The sequence below is a fragment of the Dama dama genome, chromosome 22 (assembly GCF_033118175.1).
Source record: "Dama dama isolate Ldn47 chromosome 22, ASM3311817v1, whole genome shotgun sequence".
NCBI classification, from domain to species: Eukaryota; Metazoa; Chordata; class Mammalia; order Artiodactyla; family Cervidae; genus Dama; species Dama dama.
The window spans coordinates 3,810,625-3,836,616 of record NC_083702.1 but is presented as its reverse complement, the minus strand read 5'-3'; the positions used below and the strand labels follow the sequence as shown (position 1 = coordinate 3,836,616).

Genomic DNA, 25,992 nt, shown 5'->3' with positions numbered 1-25,992 from the left:
CTTGGTCTACTGCCGGCGCCCACACTCTGACCCCAGCACCAGTCCACTCCAGACAGTTACTAGGCAAGGCTATAGTCCTAGGAAATTAAGGATTGAAATCGGGAATAATGAGAGGTGCTACCCAGGAACATGAAGTGGACCATCATTTCATTACAGTAGATGGGGAAACAATGGAAACAGTGACAGACTTTATTTTCTTGGGCTCCAAAATCACTGCAGATGTTGACTGCAGCCATGAAACTAAAAGATGCTTACTCCTTGGAAGAAAAGCTATGAAAAACCTAGACAGCATATTTAAAAGCAGAGACTTTGCTGATACAGGTCCATCTAGTCAAAGCTATAGTTTTTCCAGTAGTCATGTATGGATGTGAGAGTTGGACCATAAAGAAGTTTGAGTGCCGAAAGCTGATGCTTTTCAACTGTTGTGTTAGAGATGCCTGTTGGAGAATCCTTTGGACTGCAAGGAGATCAAACCAGTCCATGCTAAAGGAAATCAGTCCTGAATATTCATTGGAAGGACTGATGCTGAAGCTGAAGCTCAGTACTTTGACCACGTGATGCCAAGAGCTTACTCATTAGCAAAGACCCGGATGCTAGAGGACAGGAGAAGGGGACGACAGAGGATGAGATGGTTAGATGGCATCACCGAGTCAGTGACAAGAGTTTGAACAAGCTCTGGGAGATGGTAAAGGACAGGGAAGCCTGGCATGCTGCAGTCCATGGGGGCGCAAAGCATCAGACACAACTGATTGACTGAATAACAATAAGAATAGTACTCCTGGAACGTGCACTTCACTAAGAACCAGTGGACCAGGACCTAGCCACACCCGTGAATTCCCATGAGGGATTAATAAGCCAGAACTGAACTTCTGACCCTAACAGTTTGGGTGGTTTGGGGCAAGTCACAAAGCCTCTTCATTATCTAAGCTGGCAAGGAAGATCACCCCCACCCCAGGGACAAAGGGATGGAAGGCTTCTACATGTGCACATGCCCAGACATAAAAAGGTGCCAGGTGCCACGGCAATTCCAGTGCCACTGAGCACCATCTGTGTGTCAGGCGAGTGATAAACACCTGATACAAACCAGTCACCACCAGCAGGTTGTCCCCCTTTGCTGGCACTCGACTTGGAGAGCAGGCGCCATCTCTGTCCCCACCCCTGTCACAGAAACCACTGCAAGACCTCATGGAAGAAACCACACATTTAATTCTGATCAAGCATAACGTGGCATCGACATAAAGAAACATGCTTTGGGTTGAAAATACAAGAGTTGTTAGCCCATTTTCTTAAACAATGTACTCTAAACAAGCCACCAGGCCATCAATAACCAAAAGCCCAAATCCTAGAAGTATATATGGCAACACACATTACATGGAATATTTACTACTTTCCAGTGTAAACTCCACAGTGTACACATGCACGTGCGCCCATGCGCACACACACACACACACACCCACCCTTTGTTTAACAAAAGTCATTCTAGTGGCCAGAAAGGTTACTAAATTGTATATCCATAACTTGCAGTAGCTTTAAGCAGCAGATGAGAAGCTTCACATTGATGTGCCCTGGTCCACATCCCTCCATTTCCAGGCAAAAGGGCCACTCCTGGGACCCCTCATGAGGCCCCTCCAGCCCTGCCCAGCTGGAGTGTGGAGAGGGGAGTAAGGAGGCGGGGAGGCGCTGCAGCCCCATCTGCAAGGGAAGGGCCAGCAGGACTGAGGGACCTGGGCTCTGCCCGGAACCACGAGCCCTGGCAGCCCAGCCTCGGGGAGAGGGGGACCACAACAGCAGGAGCATTCACCTGCTGCTTCTGACAAGCTGAGATGAGGCTGGGGGCCCTTAAAGCTCCCTCCCCCAAATCTAGGTCTCTAACCCTCTAAACTGCAGTCGGTGCCAAAGACAGCAACTTCTAAGAAAAAGGGAGATGAACCCAGGACTCACAGATGGTCGCCCTCCTCTCTCCGCAGAGGCCACACTGCCCTTGACCCTCCTTTCAAGTCCCAAGAGTGGAGGCCACCACGGCAGATGTGTCCAGACGTGGGGGTGTGCACTGTGAAGGATGTGGAGAGAAAACACAACTGAGCCACTAAACATTCCTTGATCCCAGAAACTGAGCCTTGGGGAGAAACCTGCCTGTGGGTCTTGACACGGTCCTGGATCACACGACGAGGTAAACCATTTTCTTCCCATTAATGTTTCTGGTCTTCAGCCCCAGGTAGCGGCGGCTGTTCTTCTCTGGCTGCCCATACACCATGTTGATGAAGAACTTGGGTTCGTCTTCCGCCCTGGGTTTGAAGCACAGGCAGCAAAAAGCAGATCGTAGCCGGCGACACAGATAGGTCATGGCTTCCACTTCTTCTGAGGGCTCCTCATACACAGGCTGCTTCATTTCCTTATAGGCAGACAAAATCACAGCACGAAATAAGTTGATCAATATGCAGATCATCACCAGTACGAAAGATGAGAGGAAGAGGATCCCGAGAACCCGGTTATTGAAAAATTCAGTGTTCTGAAAAGCTGAGACACAGTAGGAAACTACTGTCTGGGTGGCGTGGATCATGTCACTGTAGTTCCACTCGTCCTGCCCGAACACCAAGTAGCCGAATGCCATGAAGACAAAGAAATACACGGACAGCACCAATGCCATGTGGCAGATGCCGGGAAGGGCAGTCTGAATGGCCCTCTGAGCCAGACGCACATCATAAAAGACCCTGGAATACCGGAGCGTCTTCAGGACCGTCAGAAATACCAGGAAACCCAAAATCACCTTCATGGTGTGATCCACTTGAGCCACTGCATGAAAGGGAATGAAATCCTCAGGGTTTGACCGGTAAGCCCGAACTACACTGACGGCCAAGAAGTGCTTCCTGAAAAACAGCACGATCCACAAGGTAAAGATGCATTTTAGAGCAAAGTTGAGCAAATTACATACACTTTGCACGTAGGCAGTCCTTTCTTGTGTGATTACGTAAACCTCGTCAAAAGTGTAGGCAAGGAAGAAAATGAAGATGGCCAAGTACAAGTAGTTTTCTGCTGAGTCAGCTGAGTTTTTTCTGTTGACATGAGTGAGCGAGAAGGAGTGTGCAGACAGGCTAGTGTTCACAACACCTAACTGAGAGACCTCGAAGATGACCGAGATGCTACAGAGGAGACTGATGTCTGGATTGAAGGTGGTCAGTTCCACAATCACAGACCAGGTCTTCTCATCCAGCCAGTGGCTTTTCTGGAGTTCGCTGAGCCTCAGTGTGGAATTAAACTGCTGCTCTGCCGGAAAAAAGTAGAAGGCGTACCCTCCTGAGCCGTAGGTATGCAGCAGCCCATGGGAAGCGTACGCCCATCTCTTCTCTGGAGGCTTATAAGTAAACCCTTTGGTCGTCTTGTCAGTGTCCCGCTTGCTAACTTTATTCCATGACCCAGAGTAGTTTTTTGTGTCTTCTGGGTCCATCCCATATTCGGGGTGACAGCGAATCTCTCCTTTGAGGCTGCCCTCCACAAATTTCTTGGCCGGCAGACACGTTATCTCTCCAGGTTGCGCCCTCACCTGCCTCATCAGTGGCAGGCCAAGGATTTTAGAGGAGCTGTCAGGGAGAAACGTGGGATTTGGGTCATTGTGGAGCAGAGGCAACAGCACCCCATTCAGCCACTGATAGATGCCTTCCAGCCTGGTCACGCCTGCCAGATCCACAGAGAACTGGTCACGAATAAACTGATTGTAGTAAAAGCTGTCAGTGGGGCGTAGGATTGTGACTAGGCTCAGCAAGAGAGCCAGAAAGATGAAGTGGGTGAGGATATAACTCAGGAACAGGAAAGCTCTTCTCTTGATCCTCTTCTTTCTTTTGAATATTGTGATTTCATCTTGGGTGAGCGGCTGGTACATCCTTGAGTTTCGGAGCTCCATGACGTACGCCTGGCTTCTTTGCATTTCTTCTGGGTCCTTCCAGGTGTTGTGCACCTTGATCTCAGTGAAGCGATAGTTGCCGATCCATGAAAGGTTTTTACCATACTTGGCCTTACTTGTTCTATAGGCTGAGATAAATATAATTTTAGACATTTGCACTAGAAAGACTGAGAGAATGAATGCACAAAATGATGCAAACAGCCATGCTATTGACTTTTCGTAGCTGTAACCAAGTCCATAAAATATGATGATGAAGGAGGATATACTGCAGATGAGAAAAACCAATACCCAGGCTACACAAACACACCATCGCGGCAGGACAATCCTGCTTTTCTCTTTATGCGATGCCAAACCTGGTTGGGAAGGCTGCTTCTCCACAGAAACATTTGTATTATCTTCAATGTTTGGGTTATTAGTGTTTATATTTCTTCCCTTGGTGTGGGAGACCTGGTGTTGTGCTCCAGAGACCTTGCTTTGGGCTCTGGTGATCCTGCTTTGGGTACGGGAGACCTTGCTTTTGATGGGAGAGACCTTGCTTTCTGCTTGCGTGGCCAGGGGCTGTCTTTTAGAGGTGACCTTGACAGAAGCCTGGGGTTTTGCACGATGTCTCTTAGAAACAGGTTCCTGGGAGCTTGCCTTGTCAATTTCATAGGCATGCCAGTTTCCCAGTCGTTCTTCCCAGTGCTCACTTGCTGGCGGTTTCAAAGGATGTTTCCGAGGAGTGACCTCACTTAGAGTCACCTGAGGTCTCCTCTGGGAATACATGAACAAAGATGTGATCACTAGTTGCACAGGGAGGGTAATAAAGGCACTTAGCAATCCGATCACCATCAACTCAATGAACCTCCGCTCTTGTGTCTCTCCTTCATTCTCCTTCTCTAGATTGAAGAACATGATATTACACATAAGCATTGACAACAGCATGGCTAAGCAGCAGGACAGCCTCTGGAACCTATTGAACGGTGCAGAAATGACACCAGGAAAAACAGAGAACCACAAGTGGCTTCTCCCCAGCTTGTAACTAAAATCTATAAGGAAAAAGTCCATTTTCTTCAGAGGCTTATCTGGGGGGGTTACATGAAAGGTTCGATCCAGAGAGGTGTCAACAGAAAGCCATTCTCGGCACATGAAGAGCCAGATGTGTCTGCTGAACAGATTCTCCACTTTGATTCTACTTAAATACCATCCAGGAGACCTGCCCTCATTGTTGTGCCACACACGGAGGGAATGGATGTCCCCCAAGTCCTTTGTCGTTGCTAGGAGGAAAGTGCAGATGCTTCCTCGGTAGAGAGTTGTAAACTGTGGGTGGCTTAAACAGTGCACATCACTGCTACCTTCGGTTCCATGCAGTTGGATAAAGACATTGGCCCTGGTCCCAGAACCACAACGGCTTCCTGTAAAAACAGTGACTAGGTAACACACATTATCATAAGGATCATTATCAAGCAGAACTATCACATGGTTCCTAAGATACTGGTCCGTTTCATCTCTGTGCAAGGCCCAGAAGGCAAGGACCAAGTACAACAGCAAAATGAGAAGTACAGTGAAGAGGGTCACAGGGTTTTGGGTGATGTTCTTGACTGCCTCCACTTGTAAATCCACAGGGTTAGGGACCACGATCACCCTGGCCGTCAAATAGTGGGTACGCAGGTGAAGGTTGGCCTGTTTGATTGTATCCAGCTGCCGCTTGGCCCGCCGCGGGTTCTTGCAGACACAGTGCACTCTTTGCCAAGTGGTCCTCTCTCCAACAATGCAGGTGTCTTCTCTCCAATCGCTCTGGATCCCAAACATATTCAGGCATGTAATGCTGAAAACAGAAATTCTCACCAACTTGTTATTGCGCTTTAGGACGAAGCGAGGTGCCTGTAGAAGCACGCCGACGGTGCACTCGGAGGAAGCGGTTCGCTGAGCTATGAGCTGCAGCAGGGCCGCGGGGAGACAGACCACTCGGGCCTCCTTCACCGGACACTCCGGGTCAAACAGGTCACTCTCGTTGGCAATTGGAGGGATTTTATGGGGCACCAGGTAGCTGGTCATAAAAGAGTTGGGTGTGATCTCACGGCCCGCGTACACAGACACCGTGAACAACACGGACACTTCTGCCATGATGTGGATCAACACGTCCCTCCCTGCTGTACAGTCCACAACAAAGCTAAACGCCCCTGTCGTCTTTCTCAATGATTCATCCACTGCATAAGGCTCTGAGCTGGGCCCCACCGTGAGATTAAAAGTTCCAAAGCTCAGGTTTTTCCTGATGAGATACACTTCCACTGCATCAGGTGGGATCTCAATCCCGTCACCCGTGGCCTCGACTCCTGTCATTCGGAATCCAACCACCTGGGTCAAACTGTTTTCCCCATAATTTAGCCAAGGGAAAGGGTCATCCACAAATTCACAAAACATCGTGGAAATCGGAGCGTTGGCAGGCAGACTAGGAATGCTGTTCACGTTTAGGGTGGGATAAAAGCAATTCTGACAGTGCTTCTGGGTGCTGAAGAACTTGGTAACATTCCACTTTTCTGTTTTCTTGACATACATTCTAAAGTTGGAGGTCCTCAAGGCAGTGGTCTCGTTCTCTGGCACTTTCACAGCCAATACCGTGTCTGCTAGAGATTCAACCACGTGGAAAGGCTCTTCGAACACTTCATAATGAACCAGCAGTTTCAGTATGTTAGACAAGGTTGTTAATATTCCAGTGCACACACTTTCTATTTGCTCAGAAGAAATGCGCTTATCTCTCTGATGACTATCTTGGAGGGCTTGGCTTGCTTGCCAAGTCCTCACTGTGGCCAGTTTCTGAGAGAATGCATTGATCTCAGAGGTTTTCTCTGTTAATTTAGTAACAGCCATGACCACCTGGCTAATATTCACCAAAGTGTTTATAGGAAGAATGAGTGTCTGATTGAAAAGGTGTTCTCGGAGTTTAATTTTCTCAGCTTGAAGACGTACGTCAGTTTTCATGCTATTCAAGACAGATGCTATTACATATATTAAATAACTTGCATTTAGAAAATCCTGCTGTTGAAGCAAAGCAGACAGGGAGGAATTTGGTCCCATGGTGAAGTTGGATAAATCCTCCAGCACAGTCAGTGATGAGTTTACGTCAGTGGGAGGCTGCACAGTGGCGTAAAAGTTCACCTGAGAAAAAGCTCCCAGAGAGGTATTATATGCCTGAGCTATTATTTTCAAGGCATAATGACTGTCCAACACACCAACAGGGAGAAAGGAAGGGGGTGATGTGCAATTCTTCCCCAAATATAGGACGGACCCAAAGTTATTCTCTTTCAAAGAACTGATTTCACCAAAACCATGTACATCAGGAACTATTATTTTATACGTAAGAACAATGTTCTTATCCTTGAAACAAGTACAAATGACAACAAACTTTGTAATGAAGGAAATTCCTTTCTCTGGAACAATTTTGCAGTCTATGGTTACTGGCACATGGTGAATAACAAAAGGATACCTTAAGGCCAAGGTGACTCCACTCCAAGTTGCTGCATTTAGAGAAATCCAAAACTTATCTTCCCTGAAATTCCAGAAAGCAAAAGGCTTTATAGACACGTAGGCACCATTCCGTCCTGTTGACGTTAGCCCCGTCCAGTCAAAAGGCACCTCCTGACCTGACGACGTCAGAATGGACCACCAATAGACATCTCGGCCTGCCGTACAACCTGTGCAATCCAGAGACAACGAGAATCTCTCTGATAAAACCAAAACCTGGTCACAGTTTTCAATACATGAGATGCTTGCTACCAGGGCTCCTTGAAGCACGTGCAGTGTTGCATCAGCAAATGCTGACCTGCCGGTCTTCTGGATCACCAGTCTGAAAAAATATACACGGCCACCTTGAAGTGTTCCTGGAGAAAGTGTGAGAATAGGACCAGAGGCCAATGTCCACTTGAGATCAACCTGCTCCGGGAGACAAACTTCCTTGCTTATCACTGTTATGTTTTCTCCATCATAGTCTCTTGAGTCTGTAGTACAGTACCAGAGAAACTTGAGTCTCTCTCTCTCTAGAGGGTCTGTTTCCTCTGGATCAGAAGACATATTTCCATTGAGAGTCACTCCATCTGTGAAATTAATTGTGATGTTGGAAGGCCCTGAAATAACAGCATTCAGGGGACGTCTATAAATGACGACATAGATGCTATCTGAGTCATTCTGCCCTGGAACCCGGGGATCCCGTGTTTTGACAACCACCGTGAAATTAAACAGATACACCCCCCAAGTGAAAGAATATGGGGGTATAATCAACACTGTTGCAGATCTACCTAACTTGACCGGTGGGTTTCTCAGAGTTTTACTCCAGTCGGGCACGGCTCCTACATAGGGCACGGGATAGATATACCACATCCGCAGAAAGTACTGTTGGAGTGGACAGAAGAGGATGACTGTTGCATTGAAGGTGTCTCCCATGTCCCTGGTCAGTCGCACCGGTTTATCGTCGTTCCTATTTATCCGCACAGGGTCCAATTTACAGAGCGACGGTCGGGTTACCTGACAGGACACCGAGGACTCAGCGGGTTCCGAGCTGTTCGGGCTGACAGCTTCTAGGACGACCGGGTTGGGCCCGTCCGTGGGACACTCGGTTCGGGCCACGAATCCCGGGTAGGAGCGCCGGGCGCGGTGCAGAGCCCGACGGGGCAACGCGTGGTGCTCGGCGGCCGCAGGCCCGAGCAGCCCGAGGCGGAAGGTCCACTCCAGAGGCCCGAGCGAGCGCGGCAGGTGGGACAGCCAGCGCAGGGAGAGCCGGCCGCCAGGCGCGGACAGCTGCAGGTCCACCGGCGCGGGCGCGGGCGCGGTGGCGGCGGCGCGGCGGGCGCGCAGCTGGACGTGCGCGCGGAGGCAGCGCGGCGCGAGGCCCGCGGGACGCCCGGCCGGCAGGCAGAGGCCGCGGCGGCCGCTCAGGAAGATGCCGCCACCCGGGGCCGCGCGGGCCCGGAGGCTGACGCGGGCGCGGCCGGCTCCAAGGCCGCCAAAGCCTGCGCCCCGCTCCCCAGGGTCCCGGGAGGCCCTCACCGAGCGGAGCGCGGCCTCCGGGCCCCGCGCCTGGACGAGGGCCTGGGTCTCGGAAGGGGAACGCCGGGCCGAGGCGGGCGTCGGGACGGGGAGGTCTCGGGACGGCGAGCCGGGCGCCTGCGGGGGAGCCGGGGGCGGAGGCTGGCGGCCAGGCCCACAGCCCAGGCCCAGGCCCAGGCCCAGGAGCAGGAGAGCCGGCCCGGGCCCCATGGCAGCGCCCGGTGCGAGCTGCGTCGGAGGCGCAGGGCGGAGGGCCAACGGACAAGGCGTGTGCGGCGCGGGCCGGCCGGGGCGCGGGCCGGGGTCACGGCGGGCGTGGGGTTCGGGGGCCACGGTGGCCTGGGTCAGCGTGGTCAGTGGGCTTCCTGCGGCCCAGGAAATCAGTCGTTCAGTTTCCTCTCCTTGGGTCTGACCTGTGAATTCAGCTTACACTTTCACTTACAGATACTTAGAGTTTCTGTAAAAATCCCCACAGATTGATTTGTAATTCAGTTTTGTTATGGTCACAGAATATTCTGTGCGATCCTTTACCGTTTCGAACGAGTTGAGACTCGTGTGAGTCCACCGTGTGGTCTGTCTTAGGTCCATCTGTGTGTCCCATGTCACCTGAATAGAATGTGTCTTCCACTGTTGTTGGGTGTACTGTCCTCTGTTTGGGAGTCAAGTCAAGAAGGGTGGTGCTGTTCCTTAGATCTATGTATTGTCTGCAGTGTTTTCTAGTTCTAGCAATTGCTGAGAGACAGTGATAATCTCTCCTACTGTAACCGTGGAATTGTCTATTTCATTGTTTAATTCTGTTAACTTTTGCTTCCTATGTTTTGGAGCTCTAATCATTAGGTAGATACACAATTGTGGTTTTGTCTTTTTGCTGAATTGTCTCTATTATCATTCAGCTCAGTCGTTCAGTCATGTCCGACTGTTTACGATCCCATGGACTGCAGCATGCCAGGCTTCCCTTTCCATCACCAACTCCAGGAGCTTACTCAAATTCATGTCCATAGAGTCAGTAATGCCATCCAACCATCTCATCCTATTATCATTATGATGTGTTTATCTTTTGTGACAGTCTTTGATTTGAGTTCTCCTTTGCCTGTTAAAAAAATAGCCACATTATATGTCAGTGATATCTCAATAAAACAGGGCGGTGGGCGGTGGGGGGGGATTGATGTAGAATAAAATGACCACACCTGCCTTCTCATGCATATTGTCTGTGTGGCATTTGTTTTTTTCATTCAATTACTTTCAACTTATTCATGTCTTTATGTTTATAAGTGGTGTTTTATAGGCCACATTTAATAGAATTTTTCTCTTTTATCCACTCATTCAATCTCTGCCTTTTAATTGAGTTATTTAGACCATCAACCCTGCATATTCTTTGGATGGTCTAGTGCTGTAACTCCAATACTTGGTCACCTGATGAGAAGAGCCAGCTCATTGGAAAAGACCCCGATGCTGGGAAAGATTGAAGGCAAAAGAAGGGAGGACAGAGGATGAGACGGTTAGATTGCATCACTGACTCAATGTGTATGAATTTGAACACACTCTATGGTAGACTGTCTGGGACAGAGGAGCCTGGCAAGGTGCAGTCTGTGGGATGGCAAAGAATAGTACGGGACTTAGCCAGTGAACAACCACAACAAAAGACCACTTCCATTTAGTGTAATTACTCTCAGCATTTCATGTGTTTACTGTTATTATTTTTAGTGTGTATACTTTGTCAAAGTATCATTCATTTACAGTGTTTCAGGTCCACAGCAGCATGGTTCGGTTATACAAATACATAAATATTATTTTTGAAATTATTTTCCATAGTTTATTACAAGATACTGACTAAAGTTCCCTATGCTATACAGTAAGCCTTTGTTGCTTCTTGCTTGTCTATTTTTAATTAGAAATCTAGCATTCTATTCATGCTAAGTCAAGTGAAATAAAAATGTGATAATTTTTTTATTAGGCAAATTTATTCATTAGGCAAAAACTTTCTTAGTCAAAACTTGTAAGTTTTCCAAAATATATGTTATACATAATTATATATATATATGTATACAAAAGCCTTTCTATTACACTTGATAGAGGCTTGAGAAAAAACATCAAAAGAAAAAAAAAGATGAAAAAATTGAAGAACATAAACTAAATGAGATGAAAGCACTAAATATGACATAGAAAAAGTGAAGCAACTAGATAAAAGTGAAGTATCATCCTATAGTCTAGTTGTTTTAAACATGACTGCTCATTAGAAGGAGAAGGCAATGGCACCCTACTCCAGTACTCTTGCCTGGAGAATCCCATGGATGGAGGAGCCTGGTGGGCTGCAGTCCATGGGGTTGCATGGAGTCAGACACAACTGAAGTGACTAAGCAGCGGCAGCTCATTAGAAATATATCTGGACCTCTAGAGAAAAAAGGCGATACCTGACCGTTTGTATTCTTCAAAAAATTTCAAGATAATTCTGATATGCATCTGAATTTTTAAAAGTTAGGACAAGTTTTTCTATTAGATCCTAATTTTGGTGGTATAGAGTTCTATTATTTTTCTGTTGACCAATTATCATATAATGGTATTTGGTGAGCAATAGCTATATAATCACAACTGTAAAAGATGTTTATCAGTTTTCACAATCAATAGCCAGACCAAAAATAAAAGATAATTATAATTGTAATCCATAACGGGAACATTATTAAGTTAACAATATAAAATAATTAGATACAATTTGTGGGTGGGTCAAGCAGAGTGATGTGGTAGCTGGAAGTGTATACATGAACATGTTTTCACCCACAGCCACTCTATGTCTTTTGGTTGGTGTGTTTAATCCATTTACATTTAAGGTAATTATCAATATGTATGACCTTATACAAGGCCAAAGGCAACTTTAGCCTTGGAGTACAAAATGAAGCAGGGTAAAGGCTAACAGAGTTTTTCCAAGAGAATGTACTGCTCATAGCAAACACACTCTTCCAACAACACAGGAGATAACTCTACAAATGGACATTACCAAATGGTCAACACCAAAATTAGACTGATTATATCCTTTGCAGCCAAACATGGAGAAGCTCTATACAGTCAACAGAATCAAGACAGGACCTGTTCATAACTCAGATCATGAACTCCTTATTGCCAAATTCACACTTAAATTGAAGAAAGCGGGGGAAACCACTAGACCATTCAGATATGACCTAAATCAAATTCCTTATGATTATACAGTGGAAGTGACAAACTAATTCTGGGATTAGATCTGATAGAGTGCCTGAAGAACTATGGATGGAGGTTCGTGACATTTTACAGGAGACAGTGATCAAGACCATCCTCAAGAAAAAGAAATGCAAAAAGGAAAAATGATTGTCTGAGGAGGCCTTACAAATAAATAGCTGAGAAAAGAAGAGAAGTGAAAGGCAAAGGAGAAAAGGAAAGATCTGAATGCAGAGTTCCAAAGAATAGCAAGGAGAGATAAGAAAGCCTTCCTCAGCGATCAACGCAAAGAAATAGAGGAAAACAACAGAATGGGAAAGACTAGAGATCTCTTCAAGAAAATTAGAGATACCAAGGGAACATTTCATGCAAAGATGGGCACAATAAAGGACAGAAATGGTACGGACCTAACAGAAGCAGAAGATATCAAGAACAGGTGACGAGAATACACAGAAGGACTATACAAAAAAGATCTTCATGACCCAGATAATCATGATGGTGTGATCACTCACCTAGAGCCGGACATTCTGGAATGAGAAGTCAAGTGGGCCTTAGGAAGCATCACTACGAACGAAGGTAGCTGCCTGGAGCCAGCACACGAGATCCTACCCATGAAAAGGTCGTGAGGGAGAAAACCTGACGGGCAAGGCGGATCAGGTTTTCAAGGATTCCGAAAAGGCTAGCTCACGAGATCCCACCCATGACAAGGTCATGGGGAGAAAGCCTGATGGGCGAGGCGGATCAGGTTTTCAAGGATTCCAAAAAGCTGCCCCAAAGCTGCCCCCGGTGCTCACCTTAAAGATGGTATCTGTTCTTCTGATGCTTGGTTTAATAGACTACTCCCTAATTTCTGTAACATAGGCAGAAGGCCTTCCCAGATTTCTTTCCAAATAAGAATCAATTTAGAACTTTATAAGTTTTTTGGGTGGTGGTATTTTATGAAATTATTTAGGGTGAAAGGAGTGTTTTAATTTAAACTCCTTTGCTGGTAGTTTGTTAGCCAAATGCATTTATGCCCTTGGTACTAATATGCATGATTGCTTATAATATCCTAATCATAAAATAGCATAAAGAACCTGATTATATAAAAGCCCTAATAGACATAGAACCTTTTTAAGGGGTAAAGGAGTCCTATTAGAAAACATAAGAAAAATTATTCTATAGGTGGTTATTGGGTTGAGATTTGCTTGCTGTGTTTTGCTTACTGTGTTTTTGCTTTTAATGTGCTAAGGTTGTGTTATAGAAACCACTGTTAATATAGTTAAAGATCTAGAAAAATAAGAACTTAGCCCTAGTGTGGTAACAATGAAATGGTTGTTAATTGTCAGCCAGGAGTGCTAGGCAGAAGCTGCCTCACCAAAGTCACAGAGTCAGTGTGGGGTAAACTTCTTAGATAAACGCAACTGACAACTTCTGCAGAAGGATTAATTTTTGTGTTAACAAGGTTATACTTCTACTCTGTACTGTTTCCCTATGAGACTGCTACCTTTCAGTTAAGGTCACCAGAGAAACAGAAAATAGGTTTATATTCACCTGACTTGCATAAAATGTTAATAGGCCCCAAGGTCAGAAGGTAATGTACAAGACCCTCATAAACAAAGAAGTATGCAGAAAACACCCTGGTTTCATGAAGAACAAGCTGACGTAATGTTAAACTATCTTCCCCTTAGAAATGTACTAATTTAGGGTATAAAAGCCATGGTAAAAAAGCATTGCCAGACTCTGCCAGACCCTGCAAACACCCCCGTCTGGTCATTCACTCTCTCTCTCTCTTTCTCTCTCTCTCCCTCACAGACTTGGCCCTATCAAGGCTAGTCTCACGTGTCTTCTCTCTCTCTCGCCGACACCGTTCATCCTGAGGGTACCCCCTGGATCCTGTCAAGGCTGGACCCCGGCAGGTAGCGGAGGTGATGGAATTCCAGCTGAGTTAAAGGGCTGCACTCAATATGCCAGCAAATTTGAAAAACTCAACAGTGGCCACAGGACTGGAAAAGGTCAGTTTTTACTCCAACCCCAAAGAAGGGCAGTGCCAAAGAATGCCCAACTACTTCACAGTTGCACTCATCTCACATGCTAGCGAAGTGATGCTCAAAATTCTCCAAGCCTGGCTCCAACAGTATGTGAACCGAGAATGTCCAGCTGTTCAAGTTGGATTTAGAAAAAGAGGAAGGAGAGATCAAATTGCCAACATTCGTTGGATCATAGAAAAAGCAAGAGAGTTCCAGAAAAACATCTATTGACTACGCCAAAGCTTTTGACTGTGTAGATCACAACAAACTGTGGAAAATTCTTCAAGAGATGGGAATACCAGACCACTTGACCTGCCTCCTGAGAAATCTGTATGCAGGTCAAAAAGCAACAGTTAGAACAGGACATGGAACAACAGATTGGTGCCAAATTGAGAAAGGAATACATCAAGGCTGTATATTGTCACCCTGCTTATTTAACTTATATGCAGAGTACATCATGTGAAATGCTGGGCTGATGAAGCACAAGCTGGAATCAAGATTGCTGGGAGAAATATCAATAACCTCAGATATGCAGATGACACCACGCTTATGTGGTGTGAAGTGAAGAGGAACTGAAGAGCCTCTTGATGAAAGTGAAAGAGGAGAGTGAAAAAGATGGCTTAAAACTCAACATTCAGAAAACTAAGATCATGGCATCTGGTCCCATCACTTCATGGCAAATTGATAGGGAAACAATGGAAACAGTGACAGCCTTTATTCTCTTGGGCTCCAGAATCACTGCAGATGTTGACTGCAGCCATGAAATTAAAAGACAGTTGCTCCTTGGAAGAAAAGCTATGACCAACCTAGACAGCATATTAAATAGCAGAGACATTACTTTGCCTACAAAGGTCCACCTAGTCAAAGCTATGGTTTTCCCAGGAGTCATGTAAGGATGTGAGAGTTGGACTATAAAGAAAGCTGAGTGCTGAAGAATGGATGCTTTTGAACTGTGGTGTTGGAGAAGACTCATGAGAGTCCCTTGGATAGCAAGGAGAGCCAACCGGTCCATTCTAAAGGAAATCAGTCCTGAATATTCATTGGAAGGACTGACACTGAAGCTGAAACTCCAATATTTTGGCCACCTGATGCAAAGTACTGACTCATTATAAAGTACCCTGATGCTGGGAAAGATTGAAGGCAGGAGGAGAAGGGGACAAAAGAGAGGCGATGATTGGATGGCATCACCAACTCAATGGACATGTGTTTGAGCAAGCTCTGGGAGTTGGTGATGGACAGGGAGGCCTGGCGTGCTGCAATCCATGGGGTCGCAAAGAGTCGGACACAACTAAGAGACTGAACTGAACTGAGGACCCTATTACCATTTTGTTAATTGTTCTGGGTTTATTTTCTGTAGTGTTTTTCCTTCTCTTGTGTTTCTTGCCTAGAGAAGTTCCTTTACCACTTATTGTAATGCTGGTTTGGTGGTGCTGAATTCTCTCAACTTTTGCTTATGTGGAAAGCTTTTGATTTCTCCATCACATGTAAAGGAGAGTCTTGCTGGGTAAAGTATTGTTGGTTGCAGGGTCTTCCCTCTCATCCTTGTAAATATATCATGACTTTCCCTTCTGACTTGTAGAGTTTCTGTTGAGAAATCAGCCGATAGCCTGGTGGGAGTTCCCTTGTATGTTGCCATTTCTCACTTGTTGCCTTAACTATTTTATCTCTGTCTTTAATTTTTGTCAGCTTGATTACTATGTGTCTCGGCGTGTTCCTCCTTGGCTTTATTCTGCCTCAGCCTCTCTGTGCTTCTTGGACATGGTTGATTATTTCCTCTCCAATGTTAGGGAAGTTTTCAGCTATTATCTCTTAAAATACTTCCTCAGGTCGTTTCGCTCTCTCTTCTCCCTGTGGGACCCCTATAATGTGAATGTTGTTGCATTTAATGTTGTCCCAGACACCTCTTCGGCTATCTTCATTTCTTTTCATTCTTTTTTCTCTATGCTGCACCGTGGCCGTGATTTCCACCATGCTGGTCTCCAGGTCATGTATCCATTGTTCCGCTTCAGTTATTCTGCTACTGATTCCATCTTGTATATTATGCATCTCTCTTTGTTCTTTAGTTCTTCTAGGTCTTTGGTAAATATTTCTAAAATCTTCTCAGTCTTTGTCTCCATTCTGTTCCCAAGATCCTGAATCATCTTGAATGTCATTGTTCTGAATTATTTTACAAGAAGTTTGCCTATCTTCCCTTCATTTAGTTGTTTTTCTGGGGTTTTATCTTGTCCCTTCATATAGGACATAACTTTCTGCTTTTTCATCATGATTGAAAGTGAAAGTTGCTCAGTCACATCCAACTCTTTGTGACCCCATGGACTCTCAGTTCAGTTCAGTCGCTCAGTCATGTCCAACTCTTTGCGACCCCACGGATGGCAGCACGCCAGGCCTCCCTGTCCATCACAAACTCCTGGAGTTTGCTCAAACTCATGTCCATTGAGTCAGTGATGCCATCCAACCATCTCATCCTCTGTTGTCCCCTTCTCCTCCCGCCTTCAATCTTTCCCAGCATCAGGGTCTTTTCCAATGAGTCAGTTCTTCCCATCAGGTGGCCAAAATATTGGAGTTTCAGCTTCAACATCAGTCCTTCCAATAAATATTCAGGACTGATTTCCTTTAGGATGGACTGGTTGGATCTCCTTCCTGTCCAAGGGACTCTCAAGAGTCTTCCCCAACATTGCAGTTCAAAAAAGCATCAATTCTTCGGTGCTCAGCCTTCTTTATGGCCCAGCTCTCACATCCATGCATGACTACTGGAAAAACCATAGCTTTGACTATGACTATACAGTTCGTGGAATTCTCCAGGCCAGAATACTAGAGTGGGTAGCTGTTCCCTTCTCCATGGGATCTTCCCAACCCAGGGATCGAACCCAGGTCTCTCCCATTGCAGGCGGACTCTTTACCAGGTGAAGCACAGGGGAGGCCCAAGGATACTGGAGTGGGTGGCCTATCGCTTCTCCAGGAGAGCTTCCTGACCCAGGAATCGAATCGGGGTCTCCTGCATTGCAGGCAGATTCTTTACCAACTGAGCTATCAGGGAAGCCCTTCATCTTGATTAACATTCTGTAATATGGTTTTTGATTTAACTGCTGTCAGACTGTCGTTCTTCTTGCTTTTTCTGTCTGCCCTCTGATGGATGAGGCTGAGACGCTTGTGTAAGCTTCTTGATGACAGGAACTGGCCATGGGGAAAACTGGGCCTTGCTTGATAAAGCTTTAATCCAATTATCTACTGATGGATGGAGTTGCACTCTCTCCTTGTTAGTTACTTGGTCTGAGTCAACCCAACACTGGGATCTACAACTTCTCAGTCAGTTCAGTCAGCTCAGTTGTGTCCGACTCTGTGACCCCATGGATTGTTGCACTCCAGGCCTCCCTGTCCATCACCAACTCCTGGAGTTTACTCAAATTAATGTCCATTGAGTTGTGATGCCATCCAACCTTCTTATCCTCTGTCATCCCCTTCTCCTCCTGCCTTCAATCTTTCTTAGCATCAGGGTCTTTTCCAGTGAGTCTTCTCTGCATCAGGTGGCCAAAGTATTGGAGTTTCAGCTTCAGCATCAGTCCTTCCAATGAATATTCAGGACTGATTTCCTTTAGGATGGACTGGTTGGATCTCCTTGCAGTCCAATGGACTCTCAAGAGTCCTCCAACACCACAGTTCAAAAGCATCCATTCTTCAGCACTCAGCATTCTTTATAGTCCAACTCTCACATCCATACATGACTACTGGGAAAACCATAGCTTTGACTAGGTGGACCTTTGTTGGCAGAGTAATGTCTCTGGTTTTTAATATTCTGTCTTAGGTTGGTCATAATTTTCCTTCCAAAGGGTAAGCGTCTTTTAATTTCATGGTGCAGTCAAGATTTGCAGTGATTTTGGAGCCCAAGAGAATAAAGGCTGTCACTGTTTCCATTGTTTCCCCATCTATTTGCCATGAAGTATTGGGACCAGATGCCATGATCTCAGTTTTCTGAATGTTGAGTTTTAATCCAACTTTTTCACTCTCCTCTTTCACTTTCATCAAGAGGCTTCAGTTCCTCTTCACTTCACACCACATAAGGGTGGTGTCATCTGCATGTCTGAGGTTATTGATATTTCTCCCAGAAATCTTGATTCCATGTTTCTCATGATGTACTCTGCATATAAGTTAAATAAACAGGGTGACAGTATACGGCCTTGACCTATTCCTTTCCCAATTTGGAACCAGTCTGTTTTTCCATTTCCAGTCCTAACTGTTGCTTCCTGACCTGCATACAGATTTCTCAAGAGGCAGGTCAGGTGGTCTGGTATTCCCATCTCTTGAAGAATTTTCCACAGTTTGTTGTGATCCACACAGTCAAAGGCTTTTGTGTAGTCAATAAAGCAGAAGTAGATGTTTTTCTGGAACTCTCTTGCTTTTTTGATGATCCAACAAATGTTGGCAATTTGATCTCTGGTTCCTTTGCCTTTTCTAAATCCAGCTTGAACATCTGGAAATTCACGGTTCACGTACTATTGAAGCCTGGCTTGGAGAATTTTGAGCATGACTTTGCTAGTGTGTGAGATTAGTGCAATTGTGCAGTAGTTTGAGCATTCTTTGGCATTGCCCTTCTTTGGGATTGGAGTGAAAACTAACCTTTTCCAGTCCTGTGGCCACTGCTGAGTTTTCCAAATTTGCTGACATATTGAGTGCAGCACTTTCACAGCATCATCTCTTAGCATTTGAAATACCTCAACTGGAATTCTATCACCTCCACTAGCTTTGTTCATAGTGATGCTTCCTAAGGCCCACTTGACTTTGCATTCCAGGATGTCTGGCTCTAGGTGAGTGATCACACTATCATGATTATCTGGGTTGTGAAGATCCTTTTTGTATAGTTCTGTGTATTCTTACCACCTCTTCATAATATCTTCTGTTTCTGTTAGGTCCATACCATTTCTGTCCTTGTGCTCATCTTTTCCTGAAATGTTCCCTTGGCATCTCTAATTTTCTTGAAGAGATGTCTAGTCTTTCCCATTCTATTGTTTTCCTCTATTTCTTTGCATTGAATCACTGAGGAGGCTTTCTTAACTCTCCTTGCTATTCTTTGGAACTCTGCATTCAAATGGGTACATCTTTCCTTTTCTCCTTTGCTTTTCACTTCTCTTCTTTTCACAGCTATTTGTAAGGCTTCCTCAGACAACCATTTTTCCTTTTTGCATTTCTTTTTCTTGGGGATGGTCTTGATCCCTGCCTCCTGTACAATGTCACGAATCTCTGTCCATAGTTCTTCAAGGCACTCTATTTGATCTAATCCCTTGAATCTATTTGTCACTTCCACTGTATAATGGTAAGGGATTTGATTTTGGTCATATCTGAATGGTCTAGTGGTTTTCCCTACTTTCCTCAATTTAAGTCTGAATTTGGCAATAAGGAGTTCATGATCTGAGCCACAGTCAACTCCTGTCTTGTTTTTTTCTGACTGTATAGAGCATCTTCTTCTTTGGCTGCAAAGAATAGAATCAATTTGATTTTAGTATTGACCATCTAGTGATGTCCATGTGTAGAGTCTTTTCTTGTGTTCGAAGAGTGTGTTTGCTATGACCAGTGCATTCTCTTGGCAAAACTCTATTAGCCTTTGCCCTGCTTCATTTTGTATTCCAAGGCCAAATTTAACTGTTACTCCAGGTGTTTCTTGACGTTCTACTTTTGCATTCCAGTCCCCTATAATGAAAAGGACATATTTTTCGGGTGTTAGTTCTAGAAGGTCTTATAGGTCTTCACAGAACTCTTCAGCTTCTTCAGCATTGCTGGTCGGGGCATAGGCTTGGATTACTGTGATATTGAATGGTTTGCCTTGGAAATAAACAGAAATCATTCTGTCATTTTTGAGATTGCATGCAAGTGCTGCATTTCAAACTCTTTTGTTGACTATGATGGCTACTCCATTTCTTCTAAGGGATTCTTGCCCACAGTTAGATATAATGGTCATCTGAGTTAAATTCACCCATTCCAGTCCATTTTAGTTCGCTAATTTGTAAAATGTCTACGTTCACTTTTGCCATCTCCTGTTTGACCACTTCTAATTTGCCTTGATTCATGGACCTAACATTCCAGGTTCCTATGCACTACTGCTCTTTACAGCATCGGACTTTACTTCTATCACCAGTTGCATCCCCAACTGGGTGCTGTTTTTGCTTTGGCTCCATCCCTTCATTCGTTCTTGAGTTATTTCTCCACTGATCTCCAGTAGCATATTGGGCACCTACTGACCTGGGGAGTTCATCTTTTAGTGTCCTATCTTTTTGCCTTTTCATACTGTTCATGGGGTTCTCAAGGCAAGAATGCTGAAGTGGATTGCCATTCCCTTCTCCAGTGGACGACATTTTGTCAGAACTCTCCACCATGACCTGTTCATCTCAGGTGGCCCTACACAGCATGGCTCATAGTTTTATTGAGGTAGACAAGGCTATAGTCCATGTGATCAGGCTGGTTAGTTTTCTCTGATTGTGATTTTCAGGCTTTCTGCCCTCTGATGGAGAAGGATAAGAGGCTTATGGAAGCTTCCTGATGGGAGAGACTGACTGAGGGGGAAAGGTCTTGTTCTGATGGGCGGGGCCACGCTCAGTAAATCTTTAACCTAATTTTCTGTTGATGGGTGGAGCTGTGTACCCTCCCTGTTGTTTACCTGGGTTAAACTCTGGTGGAGGTAATGAAGATCATGGCGGCCTCCGTCAAAAGGTCCCAGGCAGGCACTGCCGCACCCAGTGCCCCTGACCTCGCAGCAGGCCACCACCGACCCATGCCTCCCCCGGAGACTCCTGGCCCCTCCCGGGCCTGTCTGGGTCAGTCTCTCACGGGGTCACTGCCCCTTTCTCCTGGGTCCTGGTGCACGAGGTTCTGTTTGTGCCTTCAAAGAGTCTATTTCCCCAGTCCTGTGTGAGTTCTGGCAGCTCCATGGTGGGGTTAATGGAGACCTCCTCTAAGAGGGCTTATGCCTTACCCAGGTCTGCTGCACCCAGCACCCCTGCCCCTGAGGCAGGCCACTGCTGACCCGTACCTCCACAGGAGACACTCAAACACAGTTCTGTCTCAGTCTCTCTGGGGTCTCTGGCTCCTGGTGCCCACAAGGGAGGTTTGAGCCTTCTGAGCATCTCTGGCGGGAATGGGGTTTGATTCTAAGCACAAACTCGCCCCTCCTACCATCTTGCTGGGGCTTCTTTGCCCTTGGACGTGGGGTACCTCTTCATGCAGGGTATCTCTTGTAGCCACTCCAGCGCCACTGCAAGCTCTATGGTGGGGTTAATGGTGAATTCCAAGAGGGCTTACGCCAAGGGGGACCTTCCAGTGCCCCTGTCCCTGTAGTGAGCCCCTGATGACCCACATCTTCACAGGAGGCCCTCCAACACTCGCAGGTAGTTTTGGTTCAGTCTCTTGTGGGGTCAGTGCTTTTCTCATCTGGATCTGGATGCAGGCGAAATGTTGGTGCCCTCCAAGACTGGAGTCTTTGTTTCCCCCACCCTTCTGGAAGTCCTTTAATCAAATCTCGCTGGCCCTCAAGGCCAGATTCCCTGGGCATTCCCAGTCCCTTTATCAGATCCCGAGGCTGCAAGACTGACATGGAGTTTAAATCCTTCACAACAGTATGAGAACTTCTTTGGGATTATTGTTCTCCAGTCTGTGGCTCACCCACCCAGTAGGTATAGGATTTGGTTTGATCTTGATTGCACCTATCCTACCATCTCACTGCAGTTTCTTCTTTGTCTTTAGACACAGGGTATCTTTATTTGGTGGGTTCCAGCATCCTTCTATTGCTGTTTTTTCAACAGCTAGTTGCAACTGTGGTGCTCTTGCAGGAGGAGATGAGCCCACATCCCTCTACCTTGCCATCTTGAACCAGATCATGTAATGATTGATGTATCTGAACTTACATCTGTCACCTAATTATTTGTTTTCTTATTATCCCTGATTATTCCTTATTATATATGATTTTTTTCCCCTTTTCATTCTCCCTTAATTCATTGAACTATAGTTATCACATACAGAGTTCACAAGCAGCTACACTATACCCAGCATTTTCCTAGGCATCAGCCCTAGGCTTAGTTCCCATACAACTTCCATTATAATGGGGGTAAAAGACAATCAAAAATAATCCAAACATGACATACCATGTGGGCTTTTACTGTGATAAGTGATATGAAGACAAATGAGGCAGGTAGAGATATGAATGACAGTGAGATGGGGAATCAAGGAAGGCCTCTTCAAGGAGGTGCTCTCTAAGCCAACAGATCAGCATGAAATGAGGGCGCATGCCTCACAAAGAGCTAGGGAAGGGCATAACTAGGACAGGGACCTGTAAGTACAAATGCAGGGAGGCAGGAAAGAGAGAGAAGGTTAGTGGGCTTGAGTAAGCAGAGAGGAGAGGAAGTGGTAGACGATGTCATTGGAGAGACGGCCAGTGACCAGGGCAAGCTGGGCCTCAGAGACCATGGTCGTGTATTTGAATTTTATCTCAAGTGGGTTGGGAAGTGTTTGAGGGTTTTGAGCAGGGAAGGGCCTGATCTGATTTCCAGGTTGGAAGCATCCTCCTGCGGTGAGGGAGATAGACTGTAGGTGGACAGGGTTGAAGGATCAGGGGCCTCTTAGGCGGGGTCAAGGGAAACCAAAGGCACAGGCCTGCCTGCTGCAAGAACGCTCGGTATGTGAGTGAGCTGGTCCTGACTCAGTTTGGGGTTAGTGGCCATGGAGGTGGTGTGCTGTGGGGAATTCAGAAAAGATGCACGTGCTAATGCATTGGCTGTCAGAGGCCCGACTACATGATTTTCAGGGCCCTGTGCAAAATCAAAATGTAGGAACCTTGTTCAAAGATGGTCAAGAATTTCAAGATGACCAGAGCAGAGGTTTAAAGCGAGCATGGGGTCCTTCTAAGTGTGAGGCCCTGTGCAACTGTCCGGGCCACACCCAGGACAGAGGCATCCGGGGTCGGGGCCCTTACAGCACGGCCCCTGGTCCCACTTGTTGTTCAAAGGGACCGCTGCCCCAGGGCTCCTCTGCCTCCCAGGGGTCCCTGCAGTCACCTCTCAGGGGGTCCCCATGGAAAGGGACTCCCTCATCCCACCCACTCTCCCACGCCCGCCCTCCACCCCTGCCGCCCCTGGCTCCTGTCTGATCGGGTAGGTGGGGCTCACACCAAAGCTGCCAGCCTGGGGTGGCCCTGGGTTCCCCCGCCGGGAGGGTAACCCTCCTGGCGCTGCGGGTGTGTCGGAGGCCAGTAGTGGGCGGGGACCGCGCCCGCCCCCAGCCCCGCCCCCGAGGCTCGACAGCCCGCCCCCGCGCGGAAGGGCGCGGCGACGCGCAGACCACCGCGGACGCGGGGCCCGCGCGCACCATGGCCGCCACCACACCGATGTGCGACTGTCAGGTACTCGGAGGCCGCCCTCGGCAGAGCGCCCGCGGACCCGCATCCCCGAGGTGGCCTGGTGCGCGGGTGGCAGCGCGATCAGACCTTCCTGGGGACCAGAGGGGCGAGGTCCCCAAGAGATGAGTGCGGGTCCTGGGCACACGGAAGGGACAAGGGGACTCTCCAGTGCAGCCAGGCCCCAAGAAACATGCGCGTTTCCTGGCCGCTCAGAGACCACAGGTCGTCCTAAGAAGTTTAGCCCCTTATATACAAGTTTTATTTCAGCCGGCTGGCTTCCTGACCTGCATTGGGGCCTGCTGGCCAGGCCTTCTCTTGAGTACCGCCTCCACTGGCGGCAGCCGCAGCCAAGGGCACAGAGCCGGGTGGGATGCTAAGTGCTTCCCGCGGGCCTGGCCCCTCCCTCTGTGCTGGGGCACACTGGCTGGCCGCTACCCTGGACGCACCCTGGACACCCTGGCTTGCAGGCCCCGGGGCCTCGGCTTGTCTGACTCAGAGGCCCCTCCTCCAGCGCCTCCCCTCCCAGGAGCAGAGACTGAGGCCCAGGGAGGGACCACCATGTACCCGGGAGTGACAACCGCTCCTGGGCCTGGCTCAGGGTTGGCCCTCACTTGGACGTGCCCGGTCCATCTGCTGGATGCAATGCCATGAGGCACTGAGCCCCTTCATCACTCAGAGGAGAGCAGCCGGGCTCCGGGAGGCCACGGCCAAGGCCGCCCAGCCCACAGAAGGCAGCGCCAGGCTCCACAGGCTGCCTGAGCACCGTCCATGCTCCCTGGACAGACCTGCTCCCCAGCTCCCAGCAGGGCTCGTCCCCCAGACGTTGCCCTGGAGGGCTCCCAGCACCCTGTCCTCCCCAGGGGGCATTGCTGCCCTCCTGGGGCCACAGGGCACTTGGGTCTCTGCAGACCTCTGGGTTCACAGAAGTAGAGGTGGGACTTGACAGGAGGTGACAGGGTCTGTGATGCAGTCCTGAGTCAGGGCTTTGAGGGGGGACACAGGGGACTTCTCTGTAATCTTGGCTCTGTGCTAGGGGACCAGGCGTCATCACCCAGGGGCCAGATGCAGGAAGGTCCCCTGGACACCTTGGCATTGGGCCCTCCTGCTGGGCGCCGTCCGTGTGGGCACCTGTGGGTGGCAGGATGGTTCAGGAAGTCAGAGGGGGACTGAGATAAGAGTCACAACCGCCAGGAGCAGGAAGGGGTGATGTGGGGGCCCTCTCTCTCCTTTCACACTTGTTCTCCTGTGGGCTTCCTTGGTGGTTCAGCTGTCAAGTATCTGCCTGCAACTTTAGAGGCCCAGGTTCAATCCCTGGGTCGGGTTGATCCCCTGGGTAAGTAAATGACAACCCACTCCAGCATTCTTATCTCAAGAATCCCAAGGACAGAGGAGGCTGGCAGGCTACAGTCATGGGTTCTCAAGAGTCAGACATTCTGACCCCAGAACCAGTCCCGTACAGTTACTGGGCAAGGCCATGCTTCTAAAAAATTAGTACAGGTGGAAGTTGGGTGATAATGAGAAATGCTATGCAGGACGTACACTTCACCCAGAACCAGCCTACCAGAACCTTGCCACACCTGTGAATTCCCACCAGGGAAGTTAGAAAACACAGAACTGAGCATTTGATTATGACAGTTTGGGTGGTCTTGTTTGAGTCAGAAAGAGTATTGTCTAATTGGCAGGAAGACAACCCCGACCCCAGGGATGAAGGGATGGAAGGCCTCTACATGTGCACGTGCCCATACCTGCCAAGGTGCGCGGTTCCATGGCCATGCAGTGCAGCTGAGTGAGCACCATCAGGGTGCCAAGCGAGTGACAAACACTTGGGTCAAAGCAGTGACCACCTGCAATTTGATCCCCTTTGCAGGCACTGCATTTGGAAGGCAGGAGCCATCTGTATATGTGCCCCTCTCACAGAAATCACTACAGGCAGCACAGAGGAATCACATATTTAATTCTGATCAAGCTTAGCATGGCATTTACATAAGGAAAATGCTTTGGTTGGAAAATACAGGAGCTGTTAACCAATTTTCTTATACAATGTGTTCTAAACAACCCACCAGGCCATCAATAACCAAAAGCCCAAATCCTGGAGAGAGATATATATGTATGGCTACACTCATTACATAGAACATTTACTACCTTTCAGTGTGAACCCTACAGCACGCACACACACATATACACCTTCTTGTTTAACAAAAGTCATGTCTTGTGGCCAGAAACATGTTACATCCATAACTTGCATTGGCCTTAAGCAGCAGATGGGAAGCTTCAGATTGCTGCGCCCTGGTCCACATCCCTCCATTTCCAGGCAAAAGGGCCACTCCTGGGACCCCTCATGAGGCCCCTCCAGCCCTGCCCAGCTGGAGTGTGGAGAGGGGAGTAAGGGGCCGGGAGGCTCTGCAGCCCCGTCAGCAAAGGGAAGGGCCAGCAGGACCATTCACCTGCTGCTCTGACAAGCTGAGATGAGGCTGGGGGCCCTTAAAGCTCCCTCCCCCAAA

At 47.6% G+C, this 25,992-nt stretch overlaps 1 protein-coding gene across 1 annotated transcript; it reads right to left on the bottom strand.

Annotated features, from left to right (window-relative positions):
• Positions 1–1,970: 1,970 nt before the first annotated feature.
• LOC133043024 (polycystin family receptor for egg jelly-like) lies at positions 1,971–25,288 on the bottom strand. Its single transcript, XM_061123917.1, has 5 exons — positions 25,237–25,288; positions 24,543–24,619; positions 23,478–23,582; positions 4,430–9,259; positions 1,971–4,345 (listed from the first exon to the last, which is right to left on the bottom strand). The coding sequence occupies exons 1-5, from the start codon at positions 25,286–25,288 to the stop codon at positions 2,159–2,161; spliced, it is 7,251 nt and encodes a 2,416-aa protein (XP_060979900.1). The 3' UTR covers positions 1,971–2,158.
• Between the last annotated feature and the right edge of the window lie 704 nt (positions 25,289–25,992).